General features: G+C 34.6%; 1 protein-coding gene across 1 annotated transcript in view; it reads left to right on the forward strand.

Annotated features, from left to right (window-relative positions):
• LOC123668054 (P protein-like) overlaps positions 1-18,505 on the forward strand; it is a 30,140-nt gene extending 11,635 nt beyond the window's left edge. Inside the window, exons 7-16 of the mRNA XM_045601847.1 lie at positions 336-539; positions 1,921-2,036; positions 2,468-2,606; positions 3,622-3,757; positions 7,265-7,467; positions 11,112-11,205; positions 12,242-12,384; positions 14,358-14,468; positions 15,416-15,563; positions 18,292-18,505. Of these exons, the coding sequence (XP_045457803.1) occupies positions 336-539; positions 1,921-2,036; positions 2,468-2,606; positions 3,622-3,757; positions 7,265-7,467; positions 11,112-11,205; positions 12,242-12,384; positions 14,358-14,468; positions 15,416-15,563; positions 18,292-18,470 (1,473 nt within the window). The 3' untranslated portion in view covers positions 18,471-18,505. The remainder of the gene's footprint in view (positions 1-335; positions 540-1,920; positions 2,037-2,467; positions 2,607-3,621; positions 3,758-7,264; positions 7,468-11,111; positions 11,206-12,241; positions 12,385-14,357; positions 14,469-15,415; positions 15,564-18,291) is intronic.
• The last annotated feature ends 8,148 nt before the right edge of the window (positions 18,506-26,653 follow it).

A 26,653-nucleotide genomic window follows, 5' to 3' on the forward strand; every position in this document is an offset into this window, starting at 1 on the left:
ACGACTAGTGTGTATGTTAATTTCTTTCGTCAACTTACGTTGTCTATGTAACTGAAGTCGGTTTTTTTTTTCGTTTGCAAACAAACACAATTATATCAATCACTTCTAACCAATGCATAAACATAATACACATAATCGTTTTCTCCCTTTATAATAAAACAACTATTTCGAATTCTATGTGACCACGTCAGTCCTCCCGTGACCATTGCTGTAATGTATCCGAAACGTCGAGAAAAACTTAATATTCCGCGATAAAATTTGAAAAAGTTGTTTTATTACAATGAGTGACATTCGCGTAAACATTAAAAAACGCTTTCTCCCTTGTCGCCCATCAGGTTATTAACAGAACAATGGCAGCGATAACAGTGTCGACGTGTTCGCTCGCCACGCTAGCTCTGGTTGGAGAACGGCCGACTCTAATGGAGCTGATCACGTGGCTCGACGTGGAAACTTTACTGCTGCTCTTCAGCATGATGATCCTGGTCGCCATCATGGCGGAAACTGGAATATTTGATTTCTTGGCTGTTTTTACTTTTCAAGTAGGTGTCTTGTGATGGATTATTGCGTTTTTGCAAATATTACACAAGTATTTATTGCTTCGTGTTAAATAGTGTGTGCTTGTTTCATTGTTTGCTGATAAATCTATCAGCATGAAACGGTATCCAAAAGATAAAAGTTTCACTAATTTTCTTTATTACCATCAATTTCCTAACACTACTCACTTTATGGAGATTCCTAAGGCCCTGTTTAACTACCTGCTGATTAATCCTATCAGTAACTTACGTCTGTAATAAATAAATAATTAAATCAATATCTACAACATACACACACGGTCGTCTGTTCCTAAAGTAAGCAACTTAATGCTTGTGTTATAGGTAACAGCCGACTGGTATAGCTACCTTTAATTTTTTCGATAAACATACTTATAAATAATACACATATCAATATATAAATAAATATTTATATTACACCCAGACTTGAGGTGGGACTCGAACTCACAACCCTCGGAGCAGAAAGCAGAGTCACTCCAAACTTTGTATCTGCGTTCCTTCAAATGGGGTCCTTCAGTTTCTGTAGGTGGATCACGTTTATTTATTTAACTATTTATTTTATTTATCTGAGAAACAAACAATATAAACATCACATACAATTAAATTCCTTAAATAACACATTTGTCAATAAAGTTTTCATCAACAATAATAAACAGACATGTCATTTGAAAAGTTGAAATTTTAAACTAATTAACAGAAATTGAATTAACTAATAACTTTATAATAATGTATCTTAACAGGATAACTTTGCATGTCGTGTTTGCTTTAATATGGTTGTACATTTATAAATGTAGTCTATGATAAAATTAATATTTTCAAGTATAATAAATGTAACAACTGCTAGCAAACCATATTAAATAAATAAATAAATAAATAAAATATCAAAATGAAAAAAAAAAAACAGTTAAATATAAAAATTATGTGATTTAAAAAAAGTACGTATTAATAATACATATATCAAAAGATTAACAAATATAACTCATTCATTTATTTAGCGTAAGTTACTTTTCAGAAGTTTCACTTCTGCCGTGTGTGAGTGCACACACACACTTTTTTATAAACAGTTACAAATGTTTTATACCAGTACTAGCGACCCGCCCCGGCTTCGCATGTTTGCAAAAACTATCAGTGTTCCTCTACTATATTATACATGTATTATACATATAAACCTTCCTCTTCAATCACTCTATCTATTAAAAAAAACCGCATCAAAATCCGTTGCGTAGTTTTAAAGATTTAAGCATACATAGGGACATAGGGACAGAGAAAGCGACTTCGTTTTATACTATGTAGTGATACTTTACTAATGGGTCCATTGCTTAGGAAATAGATACGTTGAAGGTAAGCCATTATCTATTATAATTTTCAGGTCACCAAAGGCAAATTGTGGCCATTAATTTTCTTGCTTTGTATCGTGACGGCGGTCCTGTCGACTTTCTTGGACAACGTCACCACTGTACTATTGATGTCTCCAGTTACAATAAGGTGATCAATTCATATCCATACTAATATTATAAAGCTGAAGAGTTTGTTTGTTTGTTTGAACGCGCTAATCTCAGGAACTGCCTACTTGTCCAATTTGAAAAATTCTTGCAGTGTTAGATAATCCATTTATCGAGGAAGGTTATAGGCTATATAACATCTCGCTACGACCAATAGGAGCGGAGCATCAATGAAAAATGTTTCAAAATCGTTTTTTTTTTCTTTTTCTTTTGAGAGCTTCTGCTGCTTGCGCTGCGTGAACAGTTAAAGTTTCGCTAATTATTAAAGTTAGCGTTAGCCCAAAGTAACTATTCCAAGCTAACTCTTATAATTAAACTTTTTTCATTTTTTATTTATTAAGCTTTATTGCACAAAAAAAAGAAGATAAACAACATTTATTTTGCTTCATACACATACCATGCTTTATATTTCAGGTTATGTGAGGTTATGGACTTGGACCCAGTGCCAATATTGATCTTCATGGCGATATACAGTAATATAGGAGGCACAGCGACCCCTGTCGGCGATCCACCAAATGTTATAGTAGCTTCTAATAAGGCGGTCATACAAGCTGTGAGTATAAATATTATTTTGATTTTCAATCGCTTCAGCCTGTAATATCCCACTACTGGGCATAGGCCTCTCTCCCCATGTAAGAGAAGGATCAGAGCTTAATCCACCACGCTGCTCCAATGCGGGTTGGCGGATATATTCTCTACTATGAGTAACGATCGCTATCAGGTGTACATGATAACAACCGGGACCGACGGCTTAACGTGCTCTCCGAGGTACGGTGGGGAGACCCACACACACGACACATGACAAACATTTGTATTGGCCATACAGATGTTTGCCGTGATCTGGGTGTTTGTGCAGTCCTTGTGGGTCTCCCCAGCGTGCCTCGTAGAGCACGTTAAGCCGTCGGTCCCGGTTGTTTGGTTTTCAAGGTTACTGTTTTTTTTACTTTATGTTATGTTTTATAGCCTACTTTATATGATTGCTATGTTTATTAAAAATTAAGTTTTCTAATTGGATTGGCAGATCCCGAGATTAGAACATTGTGAGTCAAAATAGCAACATTTTTATTTGTAATATTTTTTTTCTTTTTTTTTTGGTTTTGAAATATTTTTATAAATCAAGTATTTAATATTATAATATATTATATTTTATTGTTTTTATTCTATAAATGTATTTTAAATTTTTCAAATGAAGTTTTTGAGTATTGCAACACTGTATGTAACCATTTTAACAATGAAATGAAATATCTTAAAATTACATTAAAAATCAAATAAATAAAAATAAATAAATATCATATAACATACACACACGGTCGTCTGTTCCTATGGTAAGCAACTTAATGCTTGTGTTACAGGTAGCAGCCGACTGTTATAGTTAAATATTTTTTAATAAATATACATAGATAGAAATAATACATATATAAATATATAAATGCAAATATTACACCCAGACTCAAGCGGGAATCGAACTCGCAACCCGCGGAACAGAAAGCAGGGCGATTACAAACTACGCCAACGGGCTAGTCATAAATTTTCTATATAATTTTAATAATATTTGTATATAATTTCAGGGTATTAATTTCACGAACTTCACGGCCCACATGTCGCTCGGTATTTTACTCATCTTAATACAGACATCAGTGCAGTTGAGATTTATGTACCGAGACAGTAACAGGCTCCGTCAGAGGGTTCCTCGAGATATTCAAGGTGAGATCTACGATTTTACTAGTAATAATAATTTTTGAGGATATTTTACTAAATAATATTTAAAAAAATAATACATAATTTTTATTAGTATTAAATGGTGAAGTTTACATAGTGAAAAAATATAGGTATTGCGCCAAATTGTACTTAAATGTATAAATGTATGTATGGTAAAACCGGGAGAGATGCCACAGTGGGATAGATGCCTCATGTTCTAAAAACCTAACATGCCGAACTCACAAATAAAAATTAATCGCATAAGTAGGAGTCGAAGTCATCCCGTCCCTCAGATATCCACAGATATTTGTGTAGCAAGGACGCGTTTTGATCGTGTGTGTAATTTTCTCCGTGGCGAAATTTACAAACACGTCAAAGTTTTAAAGGTTAGTATTTAAGGTTGTATAATTTTATAAATAGTAATAAATTCCGTTATATTTTTTATCACGTCTATATACTGGATCATTGAGTCTGCATATAGTTGTAAATAGATGCTATTTTGTTTATAATTTATTTAAAAAATACGTAGGCATCTATCCCAATCACAAAGGATAGTTGCCCTGATTTTTTGAGGTATAGGTGCCCTTAGGGGCATCTATCCCTTCATTCACCATATAAAGAGTAAGTTTATATGTATAATTTTTTTTTGTGTTCGTTATATTTTTTATGCATTTACGTATATTTATGTTTGGATGTTTTACTGATTCTAGCAGAATTATGCCACGAAAATATAAAAGAAAGGAAGAGATGCGAGCTCGAGTATGTTCTTGGACTATAGAAAACCTACAGTCAACTTTCGATGAGAAAGTATGATTGTGCAATGTGCATGTTTACACTTGATATGAATTTTTTAGACCAACAATTAAGAATTTATACTTTTGTTGAATAAATGCTTGTAAAATTTAATTAAATTTATATATATATATCATGTTGAGACTTAAGAATTTATATTTTAGTTAAACAAAAGCTCTAAAATATTTAATTGGGTATAGTAATCTGTGTGATATAAAAATTATATTCTAATTATAACAATTAAAAGATATAAAATAATTGTGTTTGCTCGCAAACAAAAAAAAACCGACTTCAATTACATCGACGAGTAGTACAACGTAGATCGACGAAAAAATAGTCAAGTAACTGCGCGTTATCAAAGATTACTCAAAAAGTAGTTATCAGATCTCAATAAAATTTATATGTGACCACATGACAAGCATCAGCTTTCGATTAAATTAAAAATTATTAAAATCGGTACACCCAGTAAAAAGTTATTGCGGATTTTCAAGAAGTTCCCTCAATTTCTCTAAGATCCCATCATCAGATCCTGGTTTCCTTATCATGGTACCAAACTAGGGATATCCCCTTTCCAACTAAAAAAGAATTATCAAAATCGGTACATCCAGTAGAAAGTTATGTGGTATAATACAACGTAGGTCGACGAAAAAAGCGTCAAGTAAAAACGCATTATTAGATATAGCTCGAAAAGTAGTTGTTAGATCTCAAATAAATTTAAATGGGACCAATTGGCACACACCACCTTTCGATTAAAAGAAAATTTGTCGAAATCGGTCCACACGGGCAAAAGTTCTGATGTAACATACATAAAAAAAAAAAAAGAAATACAGTCGAATTGAAAACCTCCTCCTTTTTTGGAAGTCGGTTAAAAACACAAAAAATTTTTCATTGCTATGGCCCATGTTTCTTGGAGACAATCGATGTTTTAGGAGTAGAACTAACCTAACCTAACCTAACATTTGGTTTGGGTTTTTCGTTTACACGGTTTAAAGGGCATCTATCCTACTCACTATTTTCATGGTGGGGGCAACTATCCATATAGGTAGGCATCTATCCTCAAAAAAATAGGTTCACGAAAAGCTAATTTCTGCTTAATCTGCATTGGCTAGGTTGAAAAAAATAGTCATAATTCAACATAAAGGATTGAGCTAGCTACATTAATAAAAATTATTCGTATAAAAATCATATTTTTAAAATTAGGTGGCTATTTCGAAAAGTGAGGCATCTATCCCGGTTTTACCCTATATTTTAATTTATTTTTACTAGCTGCATGTACCCTGCGCTTGTTGCTACGCTTTTTTTTTCTTTTTTTTTGGTCGTACCAACGTAGAAACCTTTATAGGCTCATGCAAAACACTTTACTGAAGATAATCACATGATCAAATGCATAGTTTACGATTCTATAAAGGACATACAGACAAACATTCATTTCTGTATGTATATACTAGCTGACCCTGCAAACTTTGTTTTTCCATATATTTTATTAACCCTCTTAATCTACACCTTCCTTATAACTTAGAGGTATGAAAAATAGATGTTGGCCGATTCTCAGACCACGATATGAACAAGAAAATTTCATAAAAATCGCTCCAGCCGTTTCGGAGGAGTATTGTAACTAATATTGTGACACGAGAATTTTATATATAAAATTTCTATAGAATCGACAGCGCTTACAAATAATCAGTTCAATTTTTAGTTTAAAATCACAAACTCCACACTATAAAATACAATACAATACATACTGTAGTAAACTTAGAACGTTTCTCATCATCATCATCACTTCAGTCTATCACAGTCCACTGCTGGACATAGGCCTGCACAAGTTAACGCCAAAAATGGCGTGAACTCGTGTGTGTTGCCCATAGTCACCACGCTGGGCAGGCGGGTTGGTGACCGCAGGGCTGACTTTGTCGCACCGAAGACGCTGCTGTCAGTCTTCGGACTACGTATTTCAAAGCCAGCTGTTGGATGGTTTTCCCGCCATCGGTCGGCTTTTTAAGTTCCAAGGTGGTAGCGGAACTGTGTTATCCATTAGTCGCCTCTTACCACAACCACGGGAAGAAAGTTACAACGTTTCTAAGGTTATATAACTGCCAAGTTTTTGCAAACGAAGGTAGGGACTGAGTCCAAACTAGAAAACTGTGTTTAGGATATCACTTCCAATTATATCTGGCCTAGTACAATAGTTAGCAAAATGTTATGGATACGATTTCAACCGAGGGTCTTGGTTAAAGTCAGATTTATAAATAATTGAAATGGAAATGGAATGTCATAAATTTCTCTTTTTATAAAAAATACGAATAGAAGATAGAGCAATTAATAATTTGCTGTTAGAGTGTCATGTAACTTCATATCCCAAAATAGTGTAATTATAAATTTAGTTGACATAAATGTAAGAGAAATTTGATTGTATTTTCTGATGCTCCAAGTATTAAGCTTCTAATATAAATAAATAAGCGCTTCACTCTCAACACCTTCAGTAGGATTATCTCCTGTTTTTGGGTCCGGAAACACATAATACACAAGCACAAACGCCCAGACCACGACAAACATCTATATGGCCAATAGAAATGTCTGTCGTGAGCGGGGATCGAACCCACGACCGCCAGCGCAACAGTCAGTACTGTGACCGCTGCACCAACGCGTCGTCAGCTAATGTCACTACTAGTTCAAAAATATCTATGTGTAAAAGAAAATTATAGCTTGGATCATCTTTTACAGATTTACAAAACCAAATTTCAATATGGCGCAGAGCAGCGGACTCATTGCCGCATTTAAGCGAAGGTGTCAATATTGTTAGAGAGAGATTGGAAAGGAAAATAACTAAAATAAACCTAAAACTGCATAAAACTATCAAAGAACGGGAAAAAAGGGCTTGTCCTAAAGATACATTCCACAGGACGCTTGGAGAATTGAGGGATAAGGTTGGTAACATGATGTTGTAGTCATAATTGTTTCCTAAGTATTTCGTTTGTATGAGTTCACGTCATTTTTGACGCCAAGTTGTGGAGGCCTATATCCAGCAGTGGACTGTATTAGGCTGAAGTGTGTGTGTGTGTGTGTTCTTTTGTACAAAGAAACGTGTGATTCATTTTGGCGTAACAGACTAGCTTACATGCGATATTCACCTTAAATCAATAATGTATTTAGTTATGACTCAATTGTAAAATATGTAAGTAATGTCCTCAAGGGAAACTTGTTAAATCCAAATAAATCAAAATTATAACACGATTGATCTACAGGGAGGGAAAACTGGTTCACTATTTAACATTATGATTGGTTGATTTCGAGCTAAAATAAAAAAGTATGAGTGTACTTAAGTACGCACGTTAGAAGTTATACTTCCGCTGCTAACTTCTTTGTTGACTAGCTAACTTCAGGGTTTCGGTTTTATGTGACGGGGTATGTGCGTGTGGTAAAAATTTACTGTCATCATTTTTTCCCTAACACGCCAAGAAGTATAACTTCGAAAGTTTCCATTTACTAATGCTAATGTATAGCAATGTTTTATTTTGAAATGAATCAATCCGTTCAAGCTTTTAGAATATAAATTATTAATCGGCCATTCTCCGATTAGCAAATTTTTCGTGTCCGGGCTTGTTTAAACCGTAATATCATCCTATTCAATCATGCACTTTTTTATATATTAAAGATAGCATCCGTACCTAGCTGTAAAAAAAATATTGGCTTCTGTTTTAAGTAATTAACACTAAATTAATTTAACTTATGTTCAAAAAATCTCTGTTCTCTAATTACCGTGGCGTGTCCGCACACCAACTTAATCTTAAAACTTGCTTATAATTTTTATAGCGTATAGATTTACTTTGATCCATTCAACGTTTTAAACGATATTAAGCAGCGTCTATCGCATAACAAAATATCAACTCAATAGAACCAGTCTACAAATAATTATTATGAAGTAATCGTATGTCCAATGGAAACTTCTAATTACCGTAACATCTGCTGTTCTCGAGTGCACATCCCTAAATAAAAGTATTTGGCACATCACTACCGTACGCATCGCGTCTCCTCAGTATGTACCGAGGTCCATCAGCAGTTGTATGACTCTCATGTTAGTGTACCGCCAATGAAGCACGTAAGTATATAATTACCGTAGCCTTGGTTAAAAACTTTTCTAATTACCGTTGTTCTTATTTTAATACTAGATTTTTAAGATAGACCCAAGTTGATCATGTAAATGAAGACAGTACTTTGGCCTCCGTACGTTATAATAAGCTAGAATTTGTATACTGTGTCGGTTTTAAACATTTTTATGAAAATTTATCGTTTTCTAATTACCGTATACTAATTACCATATGTTTATAATTACCGTTGTATGAAAAAGTAATACTTGTTTACCGCGGTTTTCGTAGATTATTATTATTATTGTCCGTAAATATGTCTATATTATATGCTGACCATTCATCAAATTATTTAATTTATAAGATAAACCTAAAAAGACCAAAGAGGAAGTTAAAGAAAATAGAAGACTTGCCGCGCGACAATGCCGAGAACGAAATAAAAATGCCCCTTTTTGTATTAGCAATCAAAAAAAAAATAAAGGAGAAAGAAGGGTACAATAAAAAAAAATACTGCCTATCTGCGAAATGTCACCAAAAGCCGGAAGAAAACTCAAAAAAGAAGTAGAGAAAATTTCAGAGCTTACTATAAAAGACAAAAGGAAAAGGGAAAATTGAAAACAATCGAGGAAGAAGTGACCTTAGATATAGAGGTGCTTGATAACAATATAACAGATCCTCTTGAAACTTTGTCACACCACATCTCAATGATTTATCATACTCGCTGCACTAAAAAGTACACTAAAAGAGTACAAAATTGTCCCGAAAATCCCAAATCAAAAAAAGAAGATAATCAGCAAGACGAAATTTTTCTGCAGTCGACTTCTTTTGAAAAAGAATTAGTTCCCTTGAAAAAGGCACCAAATTTTAAACCTTCTTTAACCACATCAACGCCGCGTCCATCTAGTGCTCTGTCATCATTTTCTACTGAAAGTATGTTATTTTATTATTAATCAATAATGAGCATTTGACCGAAAATAAAGATACAAGTGTGAATATTACGGAACGAGCGTCTTCCTTGTGTTCAACACCAACTTCACCAACTTCACCATCTTCAAAGATAACTGTCGAGAAACCGATACGTAAAAAAATCTCACTCTTATTGTTATTTAGAAGGCATGTATAGAAAACACATAAAGAAATGTCATATTTGAGACCAAACAGTAGAGCTAAGAAGAGCAAAAGAAAAGTACAGGAAGCAAGCATTGAGACTGAAATATAAAACACGCCACATCCAAAACCAAAACAAAGTCATGATAAAGAAATAGAACCAAAGTATTTACATAGTAATAATATAGGGACTACTGTAGAGAAAACCAAACAAGACGTCCAAATTTTTGTTGAGCAAGATGAGATCAGTCGCATTTGTCCTGGCAAGAGAGAATATATTTCAAGAAAAACGTGGCGTGAACTCATGTGTCTTGTCTTGTCTTGCCCATAGTCACCACGCTGGGCAGGCGGGTTGGAGACCGCAGGGCTGGCTTTGTTGCACCTAAGACGCTGCTGCCCGTCTTCGGCCTGTATATTTCAAAACCAGTAGTTGGATGATTATCCCACCATCGGTCGGCACTTTCAAGTTCCAGGGTGGTAGTGGAACTGTGTAATCCCTTAGTCGCCTCTTACGATACTCACGGGAAGAGAGGGAGTGGCTATATTCTTACTGCCGTAACCACACAGCATATTCTAATATTATTTCTAATTACCGTTACATTAAATATATAAATTTTCTAATTACCATACCCATAAATTTTTTAAGTCTCATTATCTAGAAAACCACAATTAACTGTTACATGCCAAAATGATTATTGAATTCGTATTTTTGATTTGTTTCATATTTTAATGTGTTTAAGTCAAATCAGTGAAAAATAAAAAACGTCACGGTAATTAGGCAAAGAACGCCGAATTGGAGAATGACCGTAATCTTAGACGATCGTTCTAGTGACCATCCTAGTAGATCGTATAAGTATTAAAATAGTTATCTAATATATAAAATTCTCGTGTCGCGGTGTTTGTAGTTAAACTCCTCCGAAACGGCTTGACCGATTCTCATGAAATTTTGTGTACATATCGGGTAGGTCTGAGAATCGAACAACATCTATTTTTCATCCCCCTAAATGTTAAAGGTAGTCCAGCCCTAAATTTTCTTTAGATAAATTATTTATTTTTCATTTTATTATGATTTGGAGATGAAAAATACATATAATCCTAAATTTTTACCCTTCTACCACCAACCCCTACCTACATCTATTTTTCATACCCCTAAGTTATAAGAGGGGGGGGGGTTAAGAGGGTTAATAAAATATTATAAAATTTTGTGTGCATGTTGGGTAGGTCTGAGAATCGACCAACATCTATTTTTCATTCCCCTAAGCTATAAGGGGGGAGGGGATTGAGAAGGTAAGTAAAATATATGGCAAAACAACGATTGCGGGGTCAGCTAGTTTTACTATAAATTCCTACTAAAATAAGTTGTGATTTTTATTTTCCAGTACAAAATCCGTGACAAAGTCCTGCTCGTCAAGTCGGTGATAGCAGTAACGTTTGTCGTCACAGTTTTCTTCCTGCACTCTATTCCTGAACTTAGTAAGTTACTTACCCTATTGAATAAACCTCATAAAACATGGATAATGCAGACCAAATTCTTAAATCTCATAGCCTCTCATAACTCGGTATGAGAATTTGGCACAGTTTTCAGTGAGTTCTTGTGCCTCAGTCTTGAATTAAAAAAATGTAGCTATGTATACCAGGAGTAAAATACAGGCACATCGCCTATCCTTGGAACAGACGACCATGAGTGTATGCTAAAGATAAAGAAGACAATATTATTTTATCGATTACAATAAGTGCTGTGTGGCTACGGCACCAAAGAATATAGCCACCCCCTCTCTTCCCGTGGGTGTCGTAAGAGGCGACTAAGGGATAATACGGTTCCACTACTACCTTGGAACTTAGGAAGCCGACCGATGGCGGGATAACCATCTAACCGCTGGCTTTGAAATACACAGGCCGAAGACGGGCAGCAGCGTCTTCGGTGCGACAAAGCCAGCCCTGCGGTCACCAACCCGCCTGCCCAGCGTGGTGACTATGGGCAACACACATGAGTTCACGCATTTTTGGCGCGAACGTGTGGAGGCCTATGTCCAGCAGTGGATTGCAATGGGCTGAAATGATTACAATAAAGAAATGCGTTTGTTTATAAGCTAGACAATTTAATCCCATTATTTCAGAAGAACAAAGTATTGGAAGTCTTATAAAATAAAGTAGCCGATTTGGTCCAGCTGATATCCATTTGCACTTAGCCTAGCAACGTATTTGCGATTAATATTTCCACCGACTTTTGAAAAAGGGAGAAGGTTCTCAGTTTGACTTGAATTTGAATTGATGATTCTTTTTGTAATCGAAAGATGGTGCCTGTCGTGTGGTCCCGTTTTAATTTGAGCGGGATCTGACGAATGATTTTTGACTTAACACTAATAAAGCGTGTTTACTTGACTATTCTACCCACTACCTATGTTGTATTACTTGTCGATACAATTGAAGTCAGTTTCTTTTTCCTTTGCGAGCAAACTCAATTCTTTTTATGTATAGATTAATATAGTACATTGTTACATCTTTCAAGACCGCGTGTCTCTCGGTATGACGGCTCTCCTGGGCGCCATCCTGCTGCTGACGCTGGCGGACCGCGAGGACCTGGAGCCCATCCTGCACCGAGTGGAGTGGTCCACGCTGCTGTTCTTCGCTTCACTATTTATTCTTATGGAGGTAAACGTACATTTTATTTTGTGACTCTTTCTCCCTCTCACTCTCTTTTTTGCTCTTTAGCTCTCGTTTCAGCCTGTAATATCCCACTGCTGGGCATAGGCCTCTTTCCCCATATAGGAAAAGGATCGGAGCTTAATCCACTACGCTGCTCCAATGCGGGTTGGCGGATATATTCCCTACTATGAGTAACGATCGCTATCAGGTGTACATGATAACAACCGGGACCAACGGCCAACATGCTCTCCCAGACACAGTGGGGAGACCCACAAGGACTAACAACCAGACCGGAAATAAATATTTGTATAAACACTATTTAACTGAGGTAGGACACAGTAGGAAATTCCTGCTCAAAATATGGAGCAGCCCGACTGGGGTAGTACCTCGATCTTACAGAAGACCACAGCTAAATAATACTGTTTTCAAGCAGTGTTGTGTTCCTGTTGGTGAGTAAGGTGACCAGAGCTCCTATAAGCTACGGTAATCTCTTACCATCAGGTGAGCCGTACGCTTGTTTGCCGACCTAGTAATGTAAAAAAAATCACACAAACATCTACTCCGAGCGGGAATCGAACCCGTGATCGTCGTTGTTTAGACGCCGGCGGCACGGCACACGCACTGCTTTGTCATTAATGATTCTAAAGAACTATTAAAATAATACAGCTTAAATATGCTTCAGTTATTATATTTTATTTGACGTGATACAATTTATGTTTCTAAAAAAAAAAAACCTAAGTTACTCCTAATTACATCGGCTATCTGCCAGTGACAGTTCCGTCAAACTCGGTCAGCCGTTTTACCGATTAACCGGAACAAGCAGACAGACAAAAATTGTAAAAAAAGTATTTTGGTATATGTACCGTGTATAAATCTATACGCATTTAGTAAAAAGCGGTTATTTTTTAATATTACAAACAAACACTCCAATTTTATTTATTTGTGTAGATAAGTTTTGGAACACTCTTAGTCTTTTATGTCTTCAAGACCTTGGATTGGGGGAACGAGGCATCAACGTCAACGGTGAATTCATCTCTCACCTTCGTTTCGCCGACGATATTGTCATCTTTGCGGAGACGCTGGATGAGTTAGGCCAAATGCTGGCCGGCCTAAACGAGTCCTCCAGACGTGTCGGTCTCTGTATGAACTTGGATAAGACGAAAGTTATGTTTAACAACCAAGTCATACCGAGACCGGTATCGGTCGATGGTACCCTTCTCGAAGTTGTTTAGGATTATATTTACCTAGGCCATACTATCCAACTAGGCTGCAACAACTTCCAGAAGGAGGATGACAGGAGGATTCGGTTGGTTTGCTTTTTAATAAATTATAAGTCATTCAAATTAATATTCTTTACGGATAACATGTAGAATTAGGTCTCCTTTATCATACCTATTATAGATTTTTCCCAACAGTGAGATGATAACTCTACATTACAATTCACTACAGTAAGTATGTAATATATATAAGGAGTCCACTCCTAAAGAAATCTTAAGAGGCACGTGGTAAAGGTAGACTTGATTTTACCGCTCAACTCTTACGAGAAAAAAACGAGTTAGCTTTAGACCACACGACTGAAGTAAAACTTTCTATCTTCAGTAACTTATATCTCCCTCTCAACTTCCGTTCGCCTCGCCCGATCACACTTTTCTTACACTCTCGTCACGCATTCACCAGCTTACTTTCCAAGTCAAGCATGTGTGTAGAAGATTTACTTACAAAAGATGAGTATATTTTTAAATGTCACAATAATCGATCTTAATTCACGTAACTAAACTTTTTTTTTTAAATTGTTACCAGAGGAAATCCCTATCGGATGCCTCCAGACCAGGGGAGCTGGAGGATATGCCCGATTCGCACGGACTAAAACCTTTGGGGTGTTTCTTCACTTGCCTGGGGGCGGGTTATGGGGACGCTAAGCACTTCCGCGATTCCGCCGGTCACGTATCGGACCTGACACACACGTTTTTGTTTCACAGGCTTTGTCTAAGCTCGGTCTTGTGTCATACATCGGAGGGTTGATGGAGCAGCTGATTTTGCAAGTGGATGAAGGCGCCAGACTGGGGGTAGCGATAATGCTCACATTGTGGGTAAGTCAAGTATTTGTTCATTAACTCATGTAGATTAACGCCTTCTAATAGTGCCAAAAATGTTACATTAATTATGCCAAAAGAGAAGGAGAGTATAAGTTTATATAAACTAGGACACAGGGTATTTTTTATCTCCAAACATTATTCCAGTATTTTTGGGAGGGGTTATGAAAATGAAGGACCGTAAGCGAAGTTGCGGCAGAGCTTATATTAACAAATGTTTTAAACACATAAAGATTAGTATTTGAGAAGGTCGAAGGTAGTTTGTTAAAAAAAATGCATTAGTGAAGCAGATAAGGAAATATCCAGCTCCAAATTTAGAGAAGCCTGATTGTACAAATATAAGTTGCTCAAAATCTAATAGAATATCACGCTTACGCGCTTCAGCCTGTAATATCCCACTACTGGGCATAGGCCTCTTTCCCCATGTAGGAGAAGGATCAGAGCTTAATCCACCACGCTGCTCCAATACGGGTTGGCGGATATATTCCCTACTATGAGTAACGATCGCTATCAGCTGTACATAATAACAACCGGGACCGACGGCTTAACGTGCTCTCCAAAGCACGGTGGGGAGACCCACAAGGACTGCACAAACACCCAGACCACGGAAAACACCTGTATGGCCAATACAAATGTTTGTCATGTGCGGGGATCGAACCCGCAATCGCCAGCGCAACAGGTACAATCCATGGCTGTAACCGTTGCGCCAACATGGCGCCGGGTAGATTATCACAGTTAAATAATATTGTTTTTAATCAGTGTTGTTTTCCTGTGTGAGAAGGTAGAGATGTCCTGTGGGGATTGGGGGTAGAGTCGGCAACGCGGTTCCGATTCTTCTGGTGTTGCAGGCGTCTATAGGATACGGTAACCGCTTACCTTCAGGTGATCCGTACCTACACTTGTATCCTATAATAGTGTTATAAAAAAAAGAATATATATTTCAGGTGTCAGGCATTATATCAGCGTTCGTAGACAACATACCACTCACCACCATGATGGTGCGTGTGGTGATATCCATTGGGAGCAATCCTAAATTAAACCTGCCCATGTCACCGCTAATATGGGCGTTGTTGTATGGCGCTTGCTTGGGGGGTGAGTTTATAATATACGACCAGAACTGTCACCCTTACCTATCAAATTTCTGATAGACCGGATATGGAAATACATAAGTTGCTTCTTAGGGTCGTTTTCAAAACAAATTATTTTAATACTTTATTTTTACGAAAAATATTCAAATAGTATTCAAAAATTATAATAAACTGCACTTTACGGTAGGTAATAAATATTTTTAACCGACTTCCAAAAAAGGAGGAGGTTCTCAATTCGACTGTATTTTTTTTTTTTTTTTTTTTTTTTTTTTTTTTTTTTTTTTTTTTATGTATGTTACATCAGAACTTTTGCCCGTGTGGACCGATTTCGACAAATTTTGTTTTAATCGAAAGGTGGTGTGTGCCAATTGGTCCCATTTAAATTTATTTGAGATCTAACAACTACTTTTCGAGTTATATCTAATAATGTGTTTTTACTTGACGCTTTTTTCGTCGACCTACGTTGTATTATACCGCATAACTTTCTACTGGATATACCGATTTTGATAATTCTTGTTTTGTTGGAAAGGGGATATCCCTAGTTTAGTACCGTGATAAGGAAACTAGGATCTGATGATGGGATCCCAGAGGAATCGAGGGAAACTCTCGAAAATCCGTAATAACTTTTTACTGGGTGTACCGATTTTGATAATTTTTAATTTAATCGAAAGCTGATGTTTATCATGTGGTCACATATAAATTTTATCGAGATCTGATTACTACTTTTTGAGTAATCTTTAATAACGCGTAGTTGCTTGACTATTTTTTCGTCGATCTACGTTGTATTACTTGTCGATGTAATTGAAGTCGGTTTTTTTTTCGTTTGCGAGCAAACACAATTATTACAATATTGTTTTCTTCAATTTAAACTTAGAAGAAAAATAGTTAGCCCACTTAAAAGCAAATAAAGTTGTTAAAGGTTTATTTTGATCAGCTATTCATCGATATAAATTTTTATGTTATCTATACTAATAAATGGAGAACCCTTTTTTTTGTTTGGTTATACCGCGAAAACTACTGAACCGATCGGAATAATACTTATACTATAAGATGCAGCGTGTTTCGGAGAAGGTTTTAGTATATGATATGTTGGTGATCACTTATCATGTAAAAAAATGTGAACGGACAGACGTCGCTAGTTTAGAATATACAACATCCAGCACTAAATTTCTCGTACTTTTTGCTATACCACGCATCACAGTTATTAAGGGGCTACCTTAGCTCGAATTCAAATTTCACCCGTACTAAAAACACATGAGAATTGAGAGCGCTTGGTTGTTCATCGCGCGAATGATATGTATTTTCTCCCCACAAACATTACCGATAGTTATTTTTTTAAAAACGCAACATATAAAATGTTCTTAATACTAATTTCAATTACCATGCGTAATCTCAAGTCCATAACTTCTATATTAACTGAGATATTAAGGTTTTAATACATAATTGTGTTTGCTCGCAAACGAAAAAAAAAACCGACTTCAATTACATGGACGAGTAATACAACGTAGATCGATGAAAAAATAGTCAAGTAACTACGCGTTATCAAAGATTACTCAAAAAGTAGTTATCAGATCTCAATAAAATTTATATGTGACCACATGACAAACATCAGCTTTCGTATAAATTAAAAATTATTAAAATCGGTACACCCAGTAAAAAGTTATTGCGGATTTTCAAGAAGTTCCCTCAATTTCTCTGGGATCCCATCATCAGATCCTGGTTTCCTTATCATTGCACTAAACTAGGGATATCTTCTTTCCAACAAAAAAAGAATTATCAAAATCGGTACACCTAGTAAAAAGTTATTGCGGATTTTCAAGAGGTTCCCTCGATTTCTCTGGGATCCCATCATCAGATCCTGGTTTCCTTATCATGGTACTAAATTTGGGACATCTCCTTTCCAACAAAAAAAGAATTATCAAAATCGGTACATCCAGTAGAAAGTTATGCGGTATAATACAACGTAGGTCGACGAAAAAAGCGTCAAGTAAAAACGCATTATTAGATATAACTCGAAAAGTAGTTGTTAGATCTCAAATAAATTTAAACGGGACCAATTGGCACACACCACCTTTCGATTAAAATAAAATTTGTCGAAATCGGTCCACACGGTCAAAAGTTCTGATGTAACATACATAAAAAAAAAACAGTCAAATTGAGAACCTCCTCCTTTTTTGGAAGTCGGTTAAAAAATAGAGGTAACTGCGATTTTTTTTTGTATCGAGAAAATTTTATGGAGTCTTTCAAACTTAAATATTCAGTAGTTTGGAAAATATGGACATCCTGCCGAGTGGAAAATAAGCAATTTGAGGTAGCATACACTCTTAATCAAGACAGTCTTGTGACGCTAAGTAAAGCTAGTACGTGGCCCGACACTTATGTTGCGATGTATTTCAATTGACACCAATGTATACACCGATTCAGAATGTAGATGCAGAAAAGAATGGGCAAGAAACTCCGCAATTACTTTAACATAAAAAAACTGTATTTTAATATAAAATTGATATCTTGCATGAAAGATAGTGGGGGGAGCGTACCCTGGAGCTGCACGCGCCTGTATTTCCGAGTTCATATAACCCGAACATGTTTAAAGCGCGAGTGAACAGGCTTCTTCTGGGCGAACTCGCTCCATCTTCGACCTCGTCTGTGCTCTAGAGCTAGACAGAGGTCAAGAGTAAGCCCATAAAATAATTTAAAAAAAAAAAAACAATAATATTTTATTTTAATCACAGGTAACGGTACACTCATCGCCGCAAGTGCGAACGTTGTCTGCGCCGGTGTTGCAGAACAGCACGGCTACAAATTTACCTTCTTGAAATTCTTCAAAGTCGGCTTTCCAATCATGATAGGCCACTTTATCGTTTCATCGATTTATTTACTAGTTTGCCATTGTGTTTTTACTTGGCATTAGGAAATAAACCTGGAATAAAATATATATATCATCATTATCATCATTATTACAGCCTATACAGTCCACTGCTGGACATATGCCTCCACAAGTTTACGCCAAAAATAACGTGAACTCATGTGTTTTGCCCCTAGTCACCAGTCACAACGCTGGGCTGCCGGATTGGTGACTGCAGTACTGGCTTTGTCGCACCGAAGACGCTGCTGCCCGTCTTCGGCCTGTGTATTTCAAAGCCAGCAGTTGAATGGCTATCCCGCCACCGATCGGCTTTTTAAGTTCCAAGGAGGTAGCGGAACTGTGTTATCCCTTAGTTGCCTCTTACGACACCCACGGGAAGAGAGGGGTGGCTATATTCTTTAGTACCGTAGCCACACAGTAATATAAGTATAATAAGTATATATAGCTACTAAGTGTTGTTTGTTTCAATCTTAACTTTAAAGTACAATCGGCTACAAAATATTCCCACACTCTCCAACATGACTCTGTCCACGTGACTTCAACAACAAATGACGTCACCGCGTTTACCTCTTACTACTATAATCAATTCTGCTACTTTTAATTGAAATTATTGTTTTTCCACGACATATGTATATTTGGGGGAGGGGTGGTATCAATGAGCAGAAACTTTGGTTATCGTTGCGGATACTGAACGCTGATCTCCAACTTTACTTCCAAATTTTATAAATATCGATATTTAATGAATACTAAATACTTTTACGTTTTGATTACTTTTACTTTTGTACTTAATAAAAGTGTTTTCGGTTTGCGACCCATGCATGACGCTCAAAGCGATCCACACTACGAGACAAGCGTTCAAAATCCGTACCGATACCTGCACCACTGTATAAGCAAGTTATTTTACTCTTTGCTGTACCACTTGATTTCAAGTCTTAAGTAATTACTAATTACTGCCCAACCATCTGACAGATTGCAGGTGTTGCCAGCCCTTTAGGACAAAGTTGTCAGTACATCCAACGCTAAAAATGCGAGCATTTTCAAATATTATTTACGCAAAAATGTTTATAAAACAATAATGTTAAAATTTGAATAAAATATAAACTGCAAGATACAATTTATTGATATTAAATTTAAACTAAATGATATGTATCATCACTTAATAATATTGTGATCATTTTTGCTCAAAAATGCAGTATTTACGTGTAGTAGAGTAAAATTGTCGGTCTCAAAAAAGCGAAAAGTATGAAGTTGAAGTAAACGTATAACATTTGCACATATTTGCTCATAAAAGAGCAGATTTGCACATTTTTGCCCATAAAAGCGCAGATTTACACACAAAAGTGTAATTGGCTATAAGAAATCATTAAATGACGTATTTGTTTTTTTTCTGTTACTATAACTATGTTTATACAGACGTACACAGAATTTATATTTAAATGTGTATTATCATAGTGTCATTTAGATGTTAGTATATTTTTTATATTTCGTTTTCTAGCTCTAAGTTGTAAATGAATTTTGTGTGCAATAGCATAATGATGTAACAAATCCAAAAAATATGAATACCTGTGTTATTTATAAATTCAAAGTAAATGTTTTAGTATGTTAGAATTTTTTTATTTACGGATTACGGATACATAGATTATAAACTATTCTTGCAATATTGTGTACTCGTTGAATTATTATTATTATTTTTTTTTTGTCAATATTGATTATTATTGTGACGTCCTTTATAAACTTTAAGTACAATTTTAATTTGGCTTTAAATTATTTGTATTAAATATAATAACTAAATATAAACTAAGTTTTATTATGAATTGCTAGAATTAAAAAATATTTTTATTACCTTTTGTTGATTTTAATTAAACATTTAAGAAATTAAATTTGTTTTATTCAAAATATTTGAAACTGGACTTCGATGACAATGAAGGGCCCAAGCAGTGTTAGGGCCCGGCCCGTTAGTGTCGCAGCACGGTGCCGTGAACGGTGTACAGTCAAGTTCATTAATATGTTCACGGATCGTTCATTCTTTGTCTGTATTGGTAATCGCGCTTCTTCTCCTCAAATAATTCCGGCCGGAGTTCCTCAAGGATCTATCCTAGGATCATTCTTGTTTCTCCTTTACCTAAACGATATACCTATTCAACCTAAAACCAGTCTGGCGTGCTTTGCCGACGATACAGCTTCATACACATCTTCAAATGACATTGATTTAATTATTGGGCGTTTGCAATTATCCATTGATCGGCTTCATAGCTATTTCTCCAAATGGAGGCTACAATTAAACGAGGTGAAAACCGAAGCCATTTTATTTACTCGGCAACGAAAGGTCCCTAAAAGGACACTGTCAATTGCAGGGCATAATATACCATGGAGTAGTTCGGTTCGTTATCTAGAGATTACTATGGATAGTAAACTTAATTGGTATATATCAAACTTACTTAATTGGTACATATTTCAAACTTACGTATTAAGGGAGCTCAGACAATTAGGTGCATAAGCCCGATTTTCAATAGAAATAGTACCCATTCTTTCTCCACTAACCAAACTTAGAATTTACAGTACCCTAATTAGGCCTTGCTTAACCTATACTTGTCCCGTTTGGAGTAGTACATGGATAAGTAACCACCAAATACTTTAAGTCATTCAAAATAAATGTTTAAAATTTTCATTTAAAACCCCTTACAAATCGAATCTAATAAAATTACATTCCAAAATCAATTTTCCGTTACTCCTAAACTTCATTCTCAAAATTACTCACAAATTTTATAATAAAATTCAGAATCATAAGAATCCATTAATTTCAAATATATGTAAAACAAAAATATCAGATTTGCCTTATATAGACAAATGCGGCACGTATCGTTTGCCTCACCTATTGCTTCCGCCATCCAATAGCAGTAGTTGCTATGAGCACGCGCATGACCAATTGAGCGAGCCTCGAACGCCGTATCGACATCTCCGCAAGTGTCTGTACAGTAAGAGGGAGCGGGCGGCGAGGTAGCTCGCATCGCGTAAATTACACTGGTCGATAAGATCGCCTACTATTATGCAGTTACCTGTTTGATATTTTCTTTTAATTTTAAATCTACCTTCTTGTCAAAAGTGATTCTACTATTAATAGATCACAGTAAAACATATTATGTGTATTTATCTCGTCATATTTAGTATTTTATGTTGTTACGAGTAATAGTAAACATTTTGTAAGCTTTGATAGGTGATTGTTAGCCTCATAAAGTGTATGTAACAGTGATATAAATGTTTGACATACATTTATTGTACTATTGTTTCGTTAAATTAATACACGGGACACGGGGCCGGGCCCTTACACTTGAGACACGTGAATTAGGATTGCTATGTTTAATTTAAGATATTACTTATTTTTTTAATAATATCTGAACTTAAAACAAAGTGTATTCGTTATTTGATAATTTCAATTTAAATCTGGAAATTTAAAATTAAAAGTATATTAGTGTGAAAAATATATTTTGTTTATTATTAATAATAAATACTTTAATTTAATCTTCTGAAACCTTAAAACAATATAATGAGCGTAGCCCGTTCTTGTTAAATTATTTGAAAGTTACACCAATGAGGTGGGTTACAAGCCCGCTTTGAATGAATATAACTTAACAACTTCAAGGAGGCTTTCAATTTGTCTCTGTTTTTATGGGTCTTACCCCATAACTTTTCATATGGTGTCCCGATTTTAATGATTCTTCGTTTATTTTAACGCTGTCATGTAATCCCATTTAGATTTGATTTCAATCTAACGAGTGGTTTGTGATTTATATCTTAAAATGTGTATTTATCCAAACGTCCAAGTGGTGATGACTTACTATGTTTATGTATTATGTTACTTAAATATATAAATATGTTTTATGTATTCAAAATGAAACAAATTTTTACTATAAACAAATTGCAATTTATTTTACTGATAAAAAAAACTAAAACCTACCAATAGATAGTAAAAAAACTAACTCCACCAGCTAAACGAAATACAACATTTAAAAATATATGCGATAACAAATCGATTCACTGATACTGGCAGTGGATTCATACATAAGATGTTCGCGCGTAAATAATTTAAATTTCTTTTTAGTTGGCTACACAAAATGTCAAAATGACAGGCTGTTTAATAACAAACCTTTGCCTTTTCCAAATTAAAAAAAAATCCGATAAAATGACATAAAATTTGGCGCGCAAAAATCTTTTTCGACAGAACATTTTAAAAATTGCATTTATAATATATTTTAATTTAAACATTTCTATAAAGACGGGAATTATTGAGATGTTTAAATTTTTTTAATCTCTTACAAGGGCTCTATATAAAAATATTGTATAGACATCTATATATGCTGAAGCGCCATTGTGCTGCTACTATCGTGCCATTATACGAGATCAGTAGTCAAACAGTGACTTCATGATAGTTCTTTTAAACAAATTTAACTATTTTAATACAATCGTGTCTTAATAAAGTCGTCATTGTGTCATAATGATCACGTACCAGTAAATTTTATGAATTAAGATATGAATGAAAATGAAAATAAAAATCTTCTTGGCTTTAGCTCCCTTGCTAACACTATCAAAGTGTGTAAACATTATGACGATCATGGATGTACAGTGACACTATTACAGCACTATTATTGCAAGCCATTAACTTTATATAAAATATGTATATATATATTCTTTATTGCACTAATTTTACAACACAAGAAGATGATGGCACTATTAAGACAAAGTTATCATAATATCGAGACCACATTGTGACTAATTGTTCAACGGTTGTAATACTCGTTTGACATTGTGATGCTACGGTAACAAACATTGTGACACAAGTGCGACTACATCGTGACATGATTGTGAAACTATTATCAATATTCTATCAATAACATAAAAAAAATGTTTAACATTTTCGTATCTTCTTTAGTTTTAATTCCGTTACAACGTAATTATGTTAGTAAATTACTTAAATTATCAAAATCAACCATTAATGCCAATTGTAGGTCACCGACATACTATAGTTACACGATTGCAACAGCAGACTAGCACCGAATATGTGTACGTGTTTCGTGAACGGAAAGCTTAGTTGCTTACATGAGTTTATTTAGGAGATGAAGTCAATTTCACTACTTAACAGTTATACTTAAAACATTTGAAATATTGCTATTTTTCAAAATGTAAAAAATAGAAAAAAAAAAATAATTTTAAATTTGTCCAAAGTTAAAATTATTTTTCAGCAATTGACATCATCTAAACTTGGTTTGAATGGAAATAAATTGCTACCAAAAACGAATGTGATTTTATTTTTTGACCGATTTGATTCAGCCCGTAACAACCCACTGGGTATGGGCCTCTTCTTCTCTGTAGAAGGGTCAGAGCTTAATCCACCACGCTGTTCCACTGATGGATGTAAGCCCCACCGAGATGATACTCTACTAAATGTATATGATAGCAACCGGGACCAACAGATATGGAAATGTTTACAAATGGTTAAAAAAAAATAATTTGGAAAATTTTGACAACTACCCCCTAATTTGATATTAACTAAAATTCCCGTCAATTTAATATTTATATACTATACATAATAGTGCACTTTTTAATTAAATCAGCCATAAAACAAGTTCTGATTTATTGTTTCTGTAATAAAATTTTAGCGTTCAACATTATCTCATTGAGGCATATCGACTGGAAAATATAACGACATAGGGCCCATGCTACAAATAAAATATGAGTTAAATCATGTGAATCAATAACGAGATCTGCCCTGAGAGTGACGTAATCGTTCGTTAGGAGTCAACTCCAGTCATCTGTCAGATCTGACAAACAACTTTGACTGTCTGTGGTTTAACTTAATGCCTCTAGTTTCAATCTGTACATTAAAAACGTGTATCAAGCAAATGAAATGATACACGAGTAACCGTGGATCAAGATTTGTTTTTCTAGAATAAGGCAGTTTGGTGTGGTTATAACCGGTTTATACCGATTATTCGTCATTTTTAATTTGAAATGCAATTAAAGTTATTTAATATATTTCGTTGGATGACACGATAATCGTAAATTTAGTTAGCATGTCAAAAGTATTAAGTCAAAGTCAAATATATCAATAAAAAAATTAAATTAAATGAATTAAATGTCAAAACAAAACTACGATGACCTAAATGAGACAGTGCTATTTTAAATATTTTTTATCATTTATTTATATATAATTATATAAAATTCACATAACATAAAACAAATGTTGAAATGTGATTTTGTCGATGGGACTGATTTTTTCCCGCGAAAAATTACAAAAAAAAAAATAATGCGATCACAGACAACAAAAAAAATAGAAAAAATCAGTCCCTCACCTTCATTTTTTTTATTTATTTATTTCCACGAATTCTTATGGATTACAAACATATATCTCCATATTATAAAATTCAATGGATATAGCCTAGTAACCCCGTTATTAAAAAAGCAATATTTTTTATTTTTCCATTTTTTTAAATTAAAAAAAAGCTCTATACTAATGTTACATTTCTTAATATTTACAAGAGATGCCTCATTAAAATATAGATAATATATTTTCGAGTGTTGCCAGGTTTTAGAAACGTCAGAATTAATACTTGACTGTCAAAGTCATCGACAAGAGAACACTTATTATTTATAAATAACTTTAAAATTCAACTAACTTGGTCTTTCCGCGCGTCAGAAAATTAAATTCAGGGCCTGTTTTGCCGATGGTTAATAAAGTTTATCTAGCACATAAGTTACTGATAGAGTTTATGCTGATAAAGCGGGTATAACAGACCCTTAGGGCCTGTTCACCTCTACTAAAAACTAAAACTTTTGACAGAATTTGACGGGGAAAATGAAAACTATATCATAAACTTTAAGTCTCAGATACCTTATATGTTAGATAGCGTTATCAGCAACCGGCGAAAAGCTCTTTATTAATATAAAATTCGATTAGTATCCGGGTTTTCCTTCAATATTTAACCCAATATTCTTAAATCCTAGATTCTTATGTCAATGACTCAAAACCTGGCAACACACTGGTGTTACCATCTTAAAATAATAAAAGCTTTCCAGTATTGCCATTGTCTGCTAAACTAATATCAGAATGACGTCGCATTTTGAGATGAAAATAAGCAATTTTTTTACTAAATTTAATAAATATTAAGATTTAAATAAAAACCGAGACCAGTCAATATAACCACAATTACAAAATTGCTTAGATTCGACTCATAAAACATACATACACCTATCTTACATTTAATATACAAAGATTATAATAATAACGGTTTAAAAAAAGACAATGTTTACAATTTTTAAATATATTTTCTCAAATTCCCTCGAAACGTCGAAGTAACATAAAACGAGTCTTTTGAAAATTTTAACATACTAAGTCTAGTTTCTATATTCAGAAAACGATCCGTTTTACTAACTGGCCGTTCAATTTAAAAAAAACTGTCGGAAATTGAACCGTTCGTAAGCAAAACGTATCAGTTTACGTAACGGACATTTACGCGTCAAACGTCGAGTACTAATTTTAACATATCGTGGACATAACCAATCGTTTTGATAACGGACCGTTAAATTTTAAACGTGTAAGTTGACAATTCGTTAGCAAAACGAATCGTTTTCTGAATATAGAAAAAGATCGTCAATCGTATCATCGAAATGAGAATATAGTCAAACAGAAAAAAAAAGATAAAACAAATGATTTTTATCATCATTAACATATTGAAACGTTTACTACAAGTTACTATCTACAATTTTATACAAGACGAACTTTAAGAAAAATACGTTGATTTTTCAATTAATTCATTTATACAAATAACTATGATTTTTTTTTAATAAAAACCATATTTTTCTTATCGATGTCACGTTTGTTCGAATCGGTCGATTCGGTCGCCCTTTACATACAAACATAGCAACCTCTTTTTATATAAAATCGGTTAGTTAAAATGTGAAAAAAATAGAAAATATATCCATTTCTATAGATAAGTAGCTTTGTAACGCTGATATGACACTCATAGATCTCCGCTTTACATTAATCATCTGAGATAGAGTAGAACAGAAAAGACCTCGGCTACCGTTTACATTCTGAAACTTTAAATATTATCAAACTAATATATAATAACAATACACTACAACGTGTAAAAAGCACAAATTTAGACAATTTACCGTCAACTTTTGACCAAACCGACCAAACCCGAACACATATAACCGTATATAGGCCAACA

Source organism: Melitaea cinxia, chromosome 30 (assembly GCF_905220565.1).
Source record: "Melitaea cinxia chromosome 30, ilMelCinx1.1, whole genome shotgun sequence".
Classification (NCBI taxonomy): domain Eukaryota; kingdom Metazoa; phylum Arthropoda; class Insecta; order Lepidoptera; family Nymphalidae; genus Melitaea; species Melitaea cinxia.